Here is a 17317-nt window from a genome sequence, read left to right as displayed (position 1 = left end):
ATCGTCGCTTCGTTTCATAATTTCAATTTATGTTTCGCATCTTACGGGATAAATCGCGACCGATCGCCCTTATCGCGTAAAATACAAAATACAAATTGACACGAACTCGATGATACCAGTTCAACGATGAACGCATCTAACGAACAACAAATTTCACAATTATATTCTAAAAAGAAAAAAAAAGAAGAAACGAGCAAACCTAAAGACATCAAACGCTAAAAATGTACGGGGTGCAGATGAATTCTGTGCACTGAGAACATCAAAAGAAAACAATACGATCGTTGCATCGCTATCGATTAATCAACGTCTTAACATCAAGTGAAACAGCGAGACCATTCAAAAATGAAAAGTAACTGAAATCAACTAACACTTTCTATTAAATACGAAAGTGTAATACGTACGATGTAAAGGATCTACGAATTTTAACATTTAATAATATACAAGTGTCTGGTGAAGAAACTTAAACTCGGTGATTACGGTCTAAAAATTCCGCATTCCTCTATATGTTCCTTCGCATTCTCTGGCTTGCATCGATTATGAGGCGTGGTCGCTTCAAAGCAGTGCTATCAAACTTCGATCTTAAGAATAACGGAAACTGCGCAAATTCCCAATACATATATATATATGTGTATATATACATATACAGGGTGGTTTGTAACTGATGGCACAAGCGAAAAGGGGATGATTCTACGCGAAAAAAGAAGTCGGAAATGTAGAATACAAATTTTTCGTCTGAGGCTTTGTTTTCGAGAAAATCGACTTTGAATTTTGGCTCGGTACGCCTGCACTTTATCGCGTCTCGTTATAACGGATCTCACTGTAGATCGTTGTCTCGATGGAAAAATTAGAAAAAAAATTGTATTCTATATTTTCGACTTCTTTTTTCGCGTAGAATCACCCCCTTTCCGTTTGTACCACCAGTTACCAACCACCCTGTATATACATACGTATACACAATAACGTGGAAAAGTTTCTGGTCAGATTTCGATCTTTCGCTTATATGCCAGAAGCGATATTTAAAAAATCCTGAAAGATTGACATTGGGTGCGATTGTCGTACTATCGTGTAACGTTAATTAATTCCGTTGTATCCTTCGGCACATTTTCCACCGAATCGTATTATTTCAGCGATAGAAAATTTCTAGGTTTGCGGAAGATACGAGAGAATTGCTATTGATGTTTCGTTTCAACCGAAGACTACAGGGAAGCGAGGTTACCAGAACTGTTCCTTTGTTCGATTCTACGGCGAAATATGTTTTCATAATGTTAAAACTGCTCTTTATCGTAACATTGTACGTACGTTCCACTTCTACGAAACTTCGTTAATCGAGTCTTTGAATTTAACACGCTCTTTCTGTTCTTTGTCGGCTGCTATTAAAAAAGCATATCCTTCCCTGTCGTGAATCGTGGTTGAAATGAAAAGGACAATAAAAATCTACTTATCGTGTTCTTTCCCTGTGATCTTCAATCGTATTTAAAACATTGAACGTCATTTGAAGGTATTCTTCCGCAGTTGAGAGCAAAGCAAAATCGGGACGTAGCAGAGTTGAAAGTCTTTAAAATATCGCTTTCACAATATAAAGTGAAAAATCCATCTGACCGGAAATTTGTACACACTACGATATATATTATGTAAATATTACGATATTATATCAATATTATATATATATATATATATGAAAGAAGATAAACATAGAATATAAAACTGTTAAACGATATCATAACCGATGTAACGCGTTTAAAGTGAAAGTGAGATAAAAAAAAAAGAAAAAAAAAAGAAAGAAGAAATGCCAATTGTAAGACTATTTTGACATGTATCTCGTTAGCTGAACGAGTAGGTTACAAAAAATACTTCCCACAAGCAACCGTGTTAAAGATGGAATATTAAAAAAAAAAAAGAAAAAAAGAAAGAAAGAGAGAAAGAAAAAAAAGATAAAAAAAAATCTGTCTGCAAGAAGAAAGCACCTGCGCTGCCTAAAATGGAGAGACGCGAGAGATGTGTTTGATGCTGTTAGCATGCCACACAGCTTCTACAACTTACGTTGTTGTGCGGTCACAAGAAGAGCCAGTTACAAAGAGACAAAACCAGACGTCGTTCTTGATTACAACATTCACAAAGCAGGGATGAACAGATCAGATCAGGTGACTGCTTATTATCCTGAAATAGTGGAAAACATTGTTCTTTCACCTATATATAATTAACGCTACAAAAACGACTTGGCATTATAGAAGAGAAACTAGGAATATCTCGAAGCCACTCGTTCCATTGACTTGGATCGTGTCGAGTAAAGATATTTATGCAACTTTAACCCTTTCGTTAATGAAACACGCGCGCGTACATCAACGCGATAATTCATTGGCGGAGAGAACGTCTCTTCCGTTGTTCGTAAACCAGTGAGAACGTAGAAACAAAGAAGAAAGCTAGAGTTTCAACGAATTTACAAATATACATATATATTCGTAACTGTTTTCTTTCTAAAGCAAAACATTCCACAACCTTGGTCCTTGGTTCAAATTACACCGTAGGTTCCTCGGTTTCACGAAGTTTCGTCGTAAGATCGCGATGGAGTTACAGGTTGATCGTACAATAGAAGTTTTCAAAGCGTTAAAAGAAACTTACCTGCGGGCGCGTATACCAAGAACCTTCTCAATCTGAAAGTTGCCATAACGAAAGGGTTAAAATGAAAGAGTAGATGCTTCTTAGAGAAAGATTATTAAAAGAAGTTCAATCGCCACTCGTATTTATAACAATTTGCTGACAAGCATCGGCGTAAACGTGGATATCGTACATATTGCCAGCTATGCCTGAATAAATCGAGCATATACTTTCTTCCTCTATGTGCGAATTCGACTTTCGAACAAGGTGCTTCTATCTCGTGTATTACACTTAAATACACGCTAACGTCTAAATGTACACCACATTACTGTAACTTTCATCCGTGAATCAATCTTCGAACGTTCACTTTATACATAGCGCTTTACACAGCCTGCTCGTATGCGTGTACGCGTGCACTTTCATCTCAAGAATGATAACGTTTTAATAACTACGTAATTGCGGAAATTGAACTTTGAATAATTTTCAGTGAGGACGACGTAAAGTGTTTTTAATAATTTATAATATAAGACCGGTTAGATATATTTCAACGAGAATTTAAAATGAAATATTTCAACAGAAGGGGTATAAAGGGGGAGAAAAAAGAGACTTTCATGAATAATTCACGGTCTTCAAAGAAGACCAAGAAGTGCAAGCTGTAAGGAAAATAAAGGACTGGTTTTACTTTTTTAAATGTATGAATACGACACGTAGCGCATTATATACACAAGCTATTCGGTCCAAATCGAGTTTTACGAAGCACGTAGCGTCTATAATACGGTTCTATAATATTTAGTTTTCCAATCAAACATCGTGCTAACTCTAATGAAACTCTTGTAAATAATCGTTGCAGGAAATGGTAAAGGAAAATATATTCTAAGAGTTCAAGGGTTAGCGACTCGACTTCTTATACGGCAACTTAATATATATTTCTTTTCTTTTTCTCTTTTCTTTGCTTAATGTGCTCTTGCATGCGAGAGAGAAAAAGTGCGCTTCTCGAACAGGATGTCACTGTAACCTACTTTTAGTTAAAACACAAGCAGAGTTAAAGGATGTATTTTCAAAGCACGAAATAAGTTCGATAACTTGACCATTTTCGCAATTTTACATTCGGCGTATGTTGTATTTATAAGATAACGTCCCTTCACTCGGAGTGCAGCAAAGAAATATATTTTGGTAGAAAGAATATTTATTATGTAAAAAACGTTTGAAATACACAATTTCTCCCGTTCTCGAATAAATTTCGTAAATTCGCCAAATATATCAACAAATGTTCACACACAAAAAAAAAAGAAAAAAAGAAAAGGAAAGAACATAATAAAAAAAAGAAAAAGAAAGTACAGCCATGGATGAAATAATTAAATTAGAGTGCATCTTTACAACAATGATGGGAATGATACAGAAATACTCTATGTACAATTTATATACAATCTATATACAATTTATGTACAGTTTATCGAGTAAATAATCGAATATACAGGGTGGTTGGTAACTGGTGGTACAAGCGAAAAGGGGGTGATTCTACGCGTAAAAAGAAGTCGAAAATGTAGAATAAAAATTTTTCGTTCGAGGCTTTGTTCTCGAGAAAATCGACTTTGAATGTTCGCACGGTACGCCTGCACCTTACCGCGTCTCGTTATAACGGATCTCACTGTAGATCGTTGTCTCGATGGAAAAATTAAAAAAAAAATATTTATTCTATATTTTCGACTTCTTTTTTCGCGTAGAATCACCCCCTTTCCGATTATACCACCAGTTACCAACCACCCTGTATTATAAAAATAACAGGAAGAATTGTACCAAACTACGTCGAATTGACTTTATACAGGATCCTAGCGTCGAAGCACGCGTTTCTGTAAAATCTTGTTATTTTCTCAGTATTAATTTCGCTGCCATAAAATTTTCCAATTAATCTGATCGGTTCGTCTGGTACCCGGAAAATGCAAATTAACTACTCCTGCAGACACGAACATTTCTTCAAACTTACAAATTTCCCATTTCCTACTGCGCTATATAGTTGCTATTTTCTTATAAACAAATTACATCCTTCACGAAAAGCAAAACTAACCTTGAAATCGATTTGTCATCGTTAATCAATTCCATAACTATAGAAATTTTCAGTCAAAACGAATAACCCGGTTACGAACTTTGTTTACACGATTAACAAATTACTTATTTGCTTATATCGGCAGATCTGGATATTCCGAAAGTGACATTGGACAGCGTGGATGGAAAAGGTCCGATAAACGCAGTCCCACGTTTCTTTCCATCTTTCTTTGCCTTTTTTTTCACCTCCGTCTCTTCCTATATACTTTCGTCCCTCCTACTCTGTTCTACACTTCCTCGCCTTAGTCCCACCTTCCCGATCATCTTTCATCCTCCCCTCCAATCGCGCAATTCTTTCGTCAAACGGCTAATATCGAACTATAACGAATCGATAACCACGTTCGTTTCTTCCGAATCGAAGAAATCACATATTCGAGATAGCTGTTGGATAATTGCACGCTAGAAACTCTTGTTTCTCTGTGTAAATTTGTTTTTATACGGAGAAGAAAGTACAGAGGAAAGGACGTATAGAAAAATAGCTAACATCTTTTTACGTTTTCGCTGATGTTCGAAAGTGCATCGATTCGTTGAAACTTAATTTTGTTAACTTCTTGTAACGTTGTATGTACACGCCTCGATATTTTTTTAAGACATCGCAACGAGAGAACAAATTGGACGTTCCGTTATATGCAAAGGCGATGTAATACAATCAAAGGGGGCTCGTTTAATCGCAAATGATAATTCAGGCACGCGCATAGGAACATAAATTAACCGAACAAAGCGTATATTTAGTGTTATGCAAGACGAACATGAAATAATAAGAAATTAATTATGAATCACTCGTCGAGATTTCGCGGTAATAATTAAAAGAACAACTCTTTTCTCTATGTTAATTTTTATGTGTATTTTTCTGAAGATTCCTTTACTGCTTCTTATATATTTAAAAAGAAATGTTGTAATATATACCTCGTGCATGTACAAGTATGTGCACATTATAAATAAAAACTCTTTTTCCGATGAATAATGTATAGGAAATAAAAAGATAAACGGAATCTTTGAAGGAAATTTCTCAATGAAATTTTTTCACAGTGAAGACACACCTTCCTGATAGTTTCAAGAAATACTGTTATTCTACGTTTAATCTACTATTATACTGCATTCAATGTATAAAATGTGAAGTACATAAAGATTCTCTTATGAACAGTATATATATCACGCACAATTTATTTTATTAATCAATACCGAATATCAATTAAAATATCAAAATAAAAAAATAAATAGAGTCAAGTAGTTTTTAAGCATTCAAAATTCCCGCATTTATTACGTTATACGTTCGAATGTTGACCAAATAGTTAATGACAATTTTCAAATCGCACGTACACCAAAAGAACTGTCACAAAGCAGAAGTCACAGAAATACATTTTTATGTTTCCATTTGCCTGATTTGCTCGGGAGAACGAACCTTGTATTTCGCTCAATGTTACGAATGCGAAAATATTCAAGCAGCTTCTTTCAAGTAGAAGGGGAAAGGTTCAAATACGTTTGCTGGTTACAAGCAACTCCACTTTCTAGCTTTATTATTCCCTACGCCAATTCTGTAGAGCATAGATTAAAAACACCTGAGGATTTATTATCTTCCATTCTATACAACATTCTTGAATTTGTTCGCCGCTTTCTGTATTAATTGTGACTCGTGAAATTATACGAGTAATTTTCAATGCTAGATAAGTCTTAATATTGTCAAATCTAGTAATCAAATAGGAAACTTATGAACCGGTTATAATTTTTCTTTTACCATCTTTGGTACATATATCTTATTCTAAAGGACAACGTTAACCAAACAACGATACGTAGCTCGAAAACGCGTGAAACATTAAACGTATTGTAAATAGTTACGTAAAGCTTAACGATTTAATGCAAAATGTAGCAGTGAGTATAGTTTGACCACTGAGTTAATCCACCCGATAGATCATAACGTCACTCCAATAACTTCGACTCTTTCCCAGTATTCAAATATAGAAATTCATCCGATATTACATTCGATTTATAATAAATTTAAAAATCAGTACATTTCAAAGAGAGAATGTGAAATAATTGGCAAACACAGCGAAATGAGCGCGTGCGCAACCTTACAAAGAAGTTGAAAATCACGTTCTAATATACATATCCTTTCTTCGAGGAATTCTTTGTGATGCCACTCGATTAACAAACGTAAACAATGCTTTTCTATAAGATTATACGTGGATGGTCGATTCGTATCGAAAAAATATCGCTTAAGATGGCTTAAGAACGTATTTGGCTTACCGCTAATGCGCCTCATGGCGGCTCACGACACGGCTCGTATCCAAAAACCGACGAGGTGGTCAATCCAGCGAGGTATGTAAATCTTCCTGTTCGCTATAAACACCATGCCACATGTACAAACACCGATCATCACCTACGCCATGCACACACCGATTCTGGAACGTAAGGTTCCCGCGCCATTGCCCACTGATGAGGCTTTTCTCGAACAAAGAAGATAACCTGCCTCCTCCGACACCGTACTTTTCCCTGTTACGTTAACGCGAATAAGTAACCAGTCGCCTCGAGAATGACTGACATACTGTTAACCGCGATCAGAGTGATTCTCTCTACGCGGCGACCAACGGATGCACTGACCGAATGTGTGGTAATTTTAAACGTACTTGAACGCGGGTGAGAAACGGCGACCAAACAGGGTATAAACTACTCCATCACGATTTCTCACGTAGCACTGTCGTCCTCTAGTATCCAATGCCACCGCCAGAGCGCTCGACCAACCGGTAATGATAAATCTCCTCCTTGTATGGATTTAGGTCCCCGAGCCGCACTGTTGGCTTTTTAAATCCATTCATTCTATCGCGTTTTCTGTACATTGTTTTCCTGTATTTCTGGTTGATATAATGTCGTTACATTAAACTATAAATGTAAAGCGTTATATAGAAAGATTTACAGTGTGACATATAGGATAGTATATTCGCTTTGTATGTAAGCCATACAAAAGGCAAGTTAATCAACTGAAATTAAAATTCTTTTACCATTATTAACAATATTAATCCTGCAAAAGATACACATTTATAAGCCTATGCAGTACGATAATTAACGCATAATTTAAATAACGATTTCTGAAACAACTTTAGAACACTTTTACGTTTCAACTTTCTACTAATTAACCCTCCTATTTTCCTCGGGTCTATATTAAATTATAAATAGTTTTTAAATATTTGTTTTGGTATTCAATATTTATATATTCTACACCTTCCATGAATAAAGTATTTTAAAAAAAGAAGATATCTGAAGAAATACGAACGTGAAAAAGAAATAATCATGGTTAAAGTCGAAAGTAACATGAATGTAAGCATTGAATGTATATCATATATTAGAAATTATTTGCAAGAATACAAATTTACATATATATTAATTTCGGAATATATATAAATTGATTTATTTAATCCTCGAAGCCTATATGTATTATAATTATAGCAATAACTTCGTTACTAAAATTTGTTTATAAAAAGGAATAAAATACATGTCATAAATAATTTATATGTAGACTTCAAATAAATAAATGTTTGAAAGGTAGCAATTACGTTCTTGTACTACATAAAAGATGATGTAAGAACAACACAGTACAATAGAACTAATTATACTTAATTACCTTGTACCATCGACTTGAGTTTATGAGCACATATGCGCGTGCATGCACAGATATAATGCGATGATATAACCATATTACCAACATTTGTATACTGGCTCAATCGAAAGTAATTGTACTAATAGTTTTGGTCTCGCATCTTATTTAAGTCAAAAGTATTCTACCATCTACTTAATGTTAATAGTATATTCCTCTTTCGTTATAATTCAATGTAAACGTGAGTTATACATGTTCTTTTTAATTGATTCACGAATTATAACGAAACAGATGATTTAACATAAATGTATAACATAAAAAATTATTAATTCTGTATAGTCTTATAGTATTTTTTTCAAACCTAACAATTTCGTTCACCTAAGATGATAATTGTAAAATTTGTACATTTCAGCAATTTAAAAATTTAACTATAAAAATATTGTTTATACCAATTTAAATAGCATACTCGACTGCTACGTTTAATTAAAAATACAGAAGATGATAGGTTCAAAAAATGAAAAAGATAGAAAATATTTAAGATGTTTTGTATTTCTAAAAACTTAAAATTAAGCTGTAAGAAATTAGTAAATGATATTTCTCCTATTCGTTTATGTATGGTTCTTTATTGGCTAGGAAAGTATTCCGATGTCATTTCTAGAAGAACAGCGTAAAAGGAGTGGAACCACATGCTTCGCAACGAGATCCCGTTGTACAAAGTCAAGAAGTCAATGAGCGGTCGACGTACACTATCGTAGTATCGGTAAAGTACTACGGTAGGCTTTACAATAAGTACTGTCGAAGCTGGTAATAGGGTGACGCTGTACGGGGTTACCATGACAACAGACTGTAGGCTTTTTTAATCTCTTCCCTTCTGCCAGCATTAGCCCTTATACTTCTCTCCCTCTTTATATTCCTTTCGTTCTCATTTCTATCTCCTTTCCTTTTCTTTACCTCACCTTGATGCTGTAACTCTTATTCTACCTACACATATCATACTATATACATATCTTCGATAACGTTCACTCACCGCCATGTAAGTTGCGTTTATTTCTATCGAAAGTTTATCCCTTGATATCTCTCGCCCATTTCAATATATTCTTCATATAAAAGATTTCTTCCTAATTTTATATAATATGATCTTTATTTATATTGACATCTATGTATTTATTTATTTCTAATTTATTAGATAATATTTTCGAAACCTACGTTATCAAAAATCATAAACTTAAAACATTACAAAAAAAATTAGGTACTTAATAGTAAAAATGAAAAAATTTACTTACGAATATTGTTCCACACAGATAAAAAATGTAACGTGAAACGCAGTTAACTTTAAATATTCAATGATCTTCTCTTTTATTTATAAAGATTTTTTATTTTCTTCTGTCTATTATCGTTTTAATAATATTAATAATTAATCTTAGAAATAGTAATGATTATATTGTCTCATGACCTATATATATACGCATCACATTATAAAATATATACATATCTTGTTTTATTATTAAATTTGAGCTTGGTAAATATCATGCAATAAAAATTATCAAATGGATAAGGAATTTTAGAACTATATAGTTATTACATATTGATTTGTCTATCAGTATATAATTAATTAATAAGCTTATAAGTAACAGTCTGTTTTATCCGAAATACCGTGACTTATTTAATGTTATTTTTATAGCTGCATCATTTTAAAAAAAATATATTATTGCATATTTTTAAAAAATTTTATGTTTTTCATACATTACATGTAGTCTGTATTATTAAAAATCACCATATAGTTATATGTATAATACAAAATAGTAAACTTTTTAATGATATAAAAAAATGCACTGTGTGTATAGGCACGCGCATGTTTATATATCGCGTTACGTTTGATTTCATAGTTAATAAATAATTTCAGATATACCTCGTTTATATCTGCTTCATTTTGAAATGGCTATATAAAAAAATAAATAAATAAATAAAAGATGGATGTTTATATTTTTATATAAAATGTTGTATTGTTTATTGCATCGTTTAGTAAAAAAAAGGAGCTAATATACTTCGATACTTATTACAAACAGTCCTTTAATATTCATAGGATTAATTTTGTTCTAACTCCTAGTTCATAAAACTGGAATGGTAAATCAATATAAAAAGATACAAAAAGCTTTACACGTATACTACTTATGCATACATTCTTTTTTTTTAAATTATGTTACATTCAACTGTACAAATACAAAGTAAAAAATTGTAATAAAAGATATATCACTTTGGTCACTATAACTTTTGATGATTTGCATAACACTTTACGAATCTTACAACTAAAAATCACAATACAATTAGCCTGTACAATAGTAAAAACATTAAATCGAGCAAATTTCATAATAAGCACTTGACAATGAAATTAACAATTTTCAAGTTAGATATTTGTAGATGTTCTTAAATATGTATTAATTGTTTCATTCTGTAACTGAAACTTTAAAATTAAATAATCACACAACTACTAAACAGGAATAATAGAATACTTCAGAGTATGGAGATTTAAGTTTTTTAATTTTAAATACTTTAATTTAATTAATTGCTAAAATTTTGGGTACTGGAATTAATTTCCTACGCATATCTAAATTGTGTATACAGATCTCATCATGATATGGAGAAATCAAACATTTACATACATTATCATATCATATATCATATATCATATACGTATTATAACAGAAATGAAAGAAAGGTCGTATATGAGAAAGAGTAAATGCTACCGTTTCTTTTTCATGCCTTTGCGATATCCTTTACCAAACCACCCAGGATTTTTAGCAGCTATTGGAGGATCTGAATGGATTACCAATGTTTTTGTATCTTTTATCTGCTTACTTTCAGGTCCTATTAAATTAGAATTATCTGCGTCTCGTTGGTAATAAAGGCAAGTAAGAGAGCCTTCGTTTTCCATGCAGAAAATACACGTAGGTTTAGGTTTTGGCACGTCTGAGGTCATATCCGGTACTTGCATGAATGGATAATAAAAAAATGGTGTTAGTTGAGGGCACATATACATTGGTGGAAATGGTAAGCCCATGGACAAAAATGGTAATGCAGTAAAAAATGGAGCTGAATAAGCAGACATTGATTCGGTTACTCTTTTGGATGAAACACATTCTTCCTCTTTGGTTTCGGATGAAACATCTTCGTGAAAATTGTCATTAATTTGATTTAGTTCCTTATGAACAATATTGGATGGCTCTTCCAAACAAGGTTGACTTGTTGTGTGCTGTTCATTATTTCTAAGTCGTACAGCGTGGAAAAAAATAGGATCCTTGGCACGATTATACTGTGGTATTTCCAACCCAAGATGAGCCATAATTCTTTTCATAACTTCGTCGCATTTTCCATTTATTTTCAAAACTGCGTTTTCGTCCTTCGGCGTCCATTGTAAATTTACAATGTACAGTGACGGACGTTTGTGTATCGGCCTATCCATCTGCCACAACCATGGGTATTTCTTCAGAACTTTTAAGCTAGAACCTAAACACAATATAACATCTGCTTGTTTTGCTGCTCTTGTTGCACCATTCCAATTAATTGGCCAAGGAAGATTGCCTCTTTCACCAAAATGAACAATGGAATCTTGCAAACCAGAGTTACATCTATGGCATAATCTTCCAGTACCATGAGAATATCGAGCAGTTTTTTCAGTAACATCGAATAGTCTCCAATATTCTCTATATGGTTTACACATTCTACAAACTTCTACATACATATTGCCATGAACTTCAGATAGAAGTGTACGAGGTATTCCACTACGCAAATGAAGTCCATCACAATTTTGAGAAACTACATGTTTTAAAACCCTTGCTTTATATAAGGCATAAAGAGCCATATGTGTCAACGTTGGTTCTGCTTGGCTAAGATCATGATTTCTGAAATATATAATAAATTAATCAAAATACCTAGTAATATAAATAGTAAAAGAAAGCTAAATCTGATTAATTATCCTTTAACACTATTTGATTAGTTTTAACATTACCCGATATCTTTTCCTTGTTGTAAACGAGTCCAAACACCATTTGTTCCTCTATAATCAGGGATAGAAGCAGCTGTACTAATACCAGCACCAGTATAAACAGCAAGCGATGTCGCTCTGCTGATAGCTGCAGCCAACCTCATACACTTTTCTTCTAAAATTTCTGGTGCATCTTCTACCTCTTCAAGCCTTGCTTTTACTCTATGTCTTTTCTCTTGTCTAAGAAATTGGTAAATTTTTTGTTAACATAATTGTCAGCATATTTATTACTAAACTACATTTTTTAAATATTTATTTGTTCATAAAAACGATAAGAAGATTCATATATTATGACAATTTTCCATATTATGTTAGCAATAACAAAATAATTTGACATGTTCACAGTGTACAATCAATGATTTCCAAAATGGCTATACCTTAAATTAACCTCTTTTACTACATCACTACAAGATACGAGTATCCCTGTTTCTTCTGCAGTTCTGTCTCTTTCAGATTTTTGCAAAATCGCAGCTACCTAAAAAGACGTAAAAATGTAACATTCCCATTGTTGTTTACGATGTATCGAAAACAATGCCGGGAGATACATTGAAATTTTGGATAAAATTTACGACTAACTAACTATAATAGAATAAGTAGTATTAAAAATTATGCACGTACCTTTTTAAAAGTTGCTACTCGTTCGTCTTTAACTTTGAAAGCTTTAAGAGCTGCGGAACGCCTCCTTGACAGAAACTTCTCATTACCAGTCTCCTCCATCTTTAATCAAAACGACCAGCACGGCACTGTATCAAGTATCTAAAATGATAGAAATGTCATGATCGCTTAAAATTAATATTTCTAGTATATCAGTAATATATTATCTATTATCGTTATTAATAACGTACATTTTTCACTTAAAATATGATTAAAAATACGTTGTGAAGATGTACATGTGCATATTACAATCTTTTACAATTAAATTTATAACTATGACAAAGTTATAAATGTTATCGTTTTAAACTATGAATACTTCATGACATAGAATGACAATATTAAAATGGCAAAAATACATCCTACATTACGAATACTCCAATTTTGTCGAATATACATAAACCATTGTAACCAGTTTTATTGCTAACAAAAAAAGTAACATGTTTTTTAACATAAATTTGTAGACTTAAATTAATTTATATAACACAAAATTTGTCATTTATTTTGCCAAGAAATTCTGTACGTAGAAGGCGACTATTCTATATGACATTCTGTACGAAAATATTCCTAAACTTAATATTAATAGAATCAATGTAATCAATGAAATCACGGATGCATATATTTAACAATATTAAAGCAAAAATTATACATAACAAAATTTGATATTGCTGAATACTTATTTTACAATTTAACATTTAATTAATACATCTTACATTTAATCCCATAAACAATTAATAGTGTCGTTAAGGAATATTAACTTTTTCTAGATTTTTGAATTACATATAGATGTATGTTATCCATGTAAACTATTCATATACATTTATAGCATTATATAAATCCAAACATTTTTTTTTAAGTTTCATACAAAGAAAAAACGAGTAAAATTTGGCAATAGTAAAAATAATTTGTATTAGCGATAACAAGAAGGTTACTAAATATACAATTGAAATTCTTTCGAAACTTGTTCCCGCCATTTGAAAATTTAAATATTATCTACACGTTTGTATTTTCTATTGTGGTGTGAATCGACAACTCTGGACAAAATAGCGATTATATTTTCGACTTTGATTTTATTTGTTGACAAAGAAAATTCGAAGTTTATGATTTCTATTTGCAACTAAATAATTACAGTCAGAATGAATAGGTACTAGTGGAAACGGTTTGATAATTAGTCATGCCAGGTTTAGAAGAAAGTATTTCACGCGATACCAGTCCACCTACGCACAGCCTAATGTCCGATGGAATCGTCTCTGAGCAAGTGAAAAAATTTTTGTTTACTTCTCGTAAGACTCAGGACAACATACAGTGCAACGAAAGTTTAGAGATTTATATCCTCGAGGTACTACAATTTTTCAGTAACTAATACATTATTGATTCATTTTTTTATTGTATGTATATCACATGTACTCTTTTTGGTTATGTATTTTTTTGTATATTGGGTTGGCAACTAAGTGATTGCGTATTTTGTCAATACCACCCAATGATAAAATCCGCAATCACTTAGTTGCCAACCCAATATTATTGTTTGTAAAATAATTGTGTTAGTAATTCTTTTTTTTTTAAATGGAGTAACGTAGATAAAGCGTTTAATATTTGAATTCATATTTTAATTAATCATAAAACATTAAATATTAATAAGTTTTAAAAGATAATTTGATTCTTTAAAGTATATTGTGAGTAGGTTAAAATTTATGATCTTATTTAAGTATTTTTTACCTCATGTATTATTGTCAACTTATTTTTTGTTACAGTTACTTCAAGCTAATTATAGTTTTTATACATGGCCTTCTGCACCTGTGTTAGCTTGGTTTCTTTGGGAACATAAAGAAGAACTTATTGGAAAGAGAGTTTTAGAACTTGGTTCAGGTACAGCTCTTCCTGGAATTTTAGCTAGTAAATGTGGTGCTATTGTAACTTTAAGTGATTCTGCTAGTTTTCCTAGAAGTCTGCAGCATATAAGAAGAAGTTGCGAATTAAATGGTATCTTATCTAAAGTTCAAATTGTTGGCATTACATGGGGTCTATTTTTGTCTAGTTTATTTTCAATTGGGCCATTAGATTTAATTCTTGGTTCTGATTGTTTTTATGAACCAGCGTTATTCGAAGATATAGTTGTTACAGTAGCATTTTTATTAGAAAGAAATCCAAATGCAAAATTCTTGTGTACCTATCATGAAAGAAGTGCAGATTGGTCTATAGAACATCTATTAAATAAATGGAATCTTACCTGCACTCATATATCATTGGCTGGACTCGGAACAGATTCTGATATAAACATACATGAATTAATGCAAGATCATACAATTCACTTATTAAGTATACAGCGTGCAGCTTAAGTGTCTTTTGCCATGATTCCAAGATATTTAATTTCTATACGTAATATTCCATGGACTGTTTCTCACTCCCAGCTTGAAGGATACTTCTCAAAATTTGGTAGTGTGAGAACTGCAAAAGTTATATTTGACAAATATGGTATAAGCACAGGTTATGGATTTGTAGAATTTTATGATAAAGTAGTAGTAACCTCTGTGCTTAAGAAAGATCATGTTTTGGATGATGGAAAATTATCTATTACTAAAGGTCTTCAATATTTGCACGAAGACCCTGTTAAAGAGTTTGTAGAGCCACACATATTAAATGCTGATACATATCGCCAATGAAAGTATATGCACAGTGAATATACACAAAATACTGACAATAAAAAAATAATCACAATTAATATAAATCCTATTATTAACCAAGCCTTTGATCATAGTTTATTAAAGTAAATAATATAAACAACATCAAAATGAATCTTGAAAAAACGTTCAATAAAGCAACAATCTACTTACAGTCACTGGCATCGGAATTAAATTCCACAGAACTCTTAAAATTCTATGCTTTATATAAGCAGGCTACAATTGGACCATGTAATATTTCAAAACCCAATTGGTATCAAATGCAAGCAAGACAGAAATGGGACGCATGGAAAAGTCTTAATGATATGAGTTGTGATGATGCTATGAATAATTATGTACTTGAACTATCTAAACTTAATCCAAACTGGGAACAAGATGCGCAATCTGAATCTAATAACTGGGTTGCTATTAGTCGATTAATAAATATGGAAGATGAAATAAGTGATACGGACAAAACTTTTTTGGATTGGGTGAAAGAAGGACATGATGAAAAAGTACAAGAACTACTAAACAAAGAACCAAAACATGCAAATTTAACAGATTCAGAAGGTCTGTTACCTATACATTGGGCCGCAGATCGAGGTCATTTGAGAATTATAGAACAATTAATTAAAAAAGGAGCAAATGTAGATTCACAAGATGAAGATGGGCAAACACCATTGCATTATGCAGCTTCATGTGGGCATCTTGATGTTGTAAAGTATTTACTGTCTATTGGAGCTGAATCCATAAAAGATAATAATGGTATGACACCCAAAGACATTGCTGATGAACATTTAAAACATATATTGTGATTAAATATTAATATATGTAATCATCATGTAATAATTAAATTTAACGATGAATATTAATAAATTGAATTAATGATTTTCTCATAGTATTTTATATTATAGTTTAATTGTTTTTAGAAACTCTTTATTTATATACAAATAAATCTTCCATTAGCATTTTTAACTATATTCACAGCCTAAGCATTTCTTAGGTAAATGTATAATTTATCAGAGACAATGTTAAAATGTTTTTACATAGTAGTACATTTTTAGGCACAAAATATAAATAGTATTTTAACATTAATCGAGTACACAGAGACTAATGTACTCACTTTACAAATATTTTTAAATTAGGTAATGAAGAAAAAATGTATAACTTATAACAATAAAAGATATTCAAGAAATTACATACTTAAAATCATTATTTCAAATAAGATGTAAATGTTGTTGCATTAGTTGTATCCTTATTATAATTAATATATCAGTCAAGTATACATATTACTACAAAAAAAGAATGTAGAAACCAAGAAGTTTAAAAAAATGTATAAAATATTCTGCCATTTTTTGTTTTTTTTTTTACTTAACCAATATAACAATGTTTAATATGTAAATTTCATCTAATATAAATCCTGATTATTTGATGGAATGGATAAAAGTATGTTTATGATGTATTTAAATATTGTTTTCAGCAACTAAAAATTTTATCAATTCTATCAAGTTTTTTAATAAAATATATTGAAATTTTATATCTATATCATCAAACAATCAGTTACAAATGTGAATTATTGAAGTGAGAAATAATCAAACAAATTTATAACATTTTCCTTAATAATGTTGCTTAAAGAGAGTTCGCTAAATCGTATTTTCAACATGCAGGTGATTTCATATA

General features: G+C 31.7%; 4 protein-coding genes across 5 annotated transcripts in view; 2 read left to right on the top strand and 2 right to left on the bottom strand.

Moving 5' to 3' along the window:
- Positions 1 to 7394, bottom strand: part of ckn (CRK like proto-oncogene, adaptor protein) — a 53544-nt gene extending 46150 nt beyond the window's left edge. The window contains exons 1-2 of one of the 2 annotated variants that reach the window (XM_033333904.2): positions 6943 to 7394; positions 2041 to 2157 (exon numbers count right to left, since the gene is read on the bottom strand). Coding sequence is in view for 1 of the 2 variants with exons in the window: in XM_033333902.2 (XP_033189793.1) it covers positions 6943 to 6958 (16 nt within the window). In the remaining variant the exon portion in view is untranslated. The remainder of the gene's footprint in view (positions 1 to 2040; positions 2158 to 6942) is intronic. The other variant, XM_033333902.2, reaches the window with a different exon arrangement.
- Positions 7395 to 10806: 3412 nt separating this feature from the next.
- On the bottom strand, positions 10807 to 13304 carry Sirt7 (sirtuin 7). The gene is made up of 5 exons (XM_033333630.2): positions 13175 to 13304; positions 12948 to 13085; positions 12707 to 12804; positions 12294 to 12509; positions 10807 to 12186 (listed from the first exon to the last, which is right to left on the bottom strand). The coding sequence occupies exons 2-5, from the start codon at positions 13044 to 13046 to the stop codon at positions 11028 to 11030; spliced, it is 1572 nt and encodes a 523-aa protein (XP_033189521.1). The 5' UTR covers positions 13047 to 13085; positions 13175 to 13304; the 3' UTR covers positions 10807 to 11027.
- A 699-nt stretch (positions 13305 to 14003) lies between these two features.
- On the top strand, positions 14004 to 15460 carry LOC117156488 (histone-arginine methyltransferase METTL23). The gene is made up of 2 exons (XM_033333547.2): positions 14004 to 14319; positions 14732 to 15460. The coding sequence occupies exons 1-2, from the start codon at positions 14155 to 14157 to the stop codon at positions 15314 to 15316; spliced, it is 750 nt and encodes a 249-aa protein (XP_033189438.1). The 5' UTR covers positions 14004 to 14154; the 3' UTR covers positions 15317 to 15460.
- A 172-nt stretch (positions 15461 to 15632) lies between these two features.
- Positions 15633 to 16535, top strand: LOC117156489 (acyl-CoA-binding domain-containing protein 6). Its single transcript, XM_033333548.2, has one exon. It carries the CDS (start codon positions 15769 to 15771, stop codon positions 16450 to 16452), a length of 684 nt encoding a protein of 227 aa, XP_033189439.1. The 5' UTR covers positions 15633 to 15768; the 3' UTR covers positions 16453 to 16535.
- Positions 16536 to 17317: the final 782 nt, after the last annotated feature.

The sequence above is a fragment of the Bombus vancouverensis genome, chromosome 4, assembly GCF_051014615.1.
Source record: "Bombus vancouverensis nearcticus chromosome 4, iyBomVanc1_principal, whole genome shotgun sequence".
In the NCBI taxonomy this organism is placed as follows: domain Eukaryota; kingdom Metazoa; phylum Arthropoda; class Insecta; order Hymenoptera; family Apidae; genus Bombus; species Bombus vancouverensis.
Note: the sequence above shows the minus strand (reverse complement) of the source record. Positions and strands in the feature narration are given on the sequence as shown.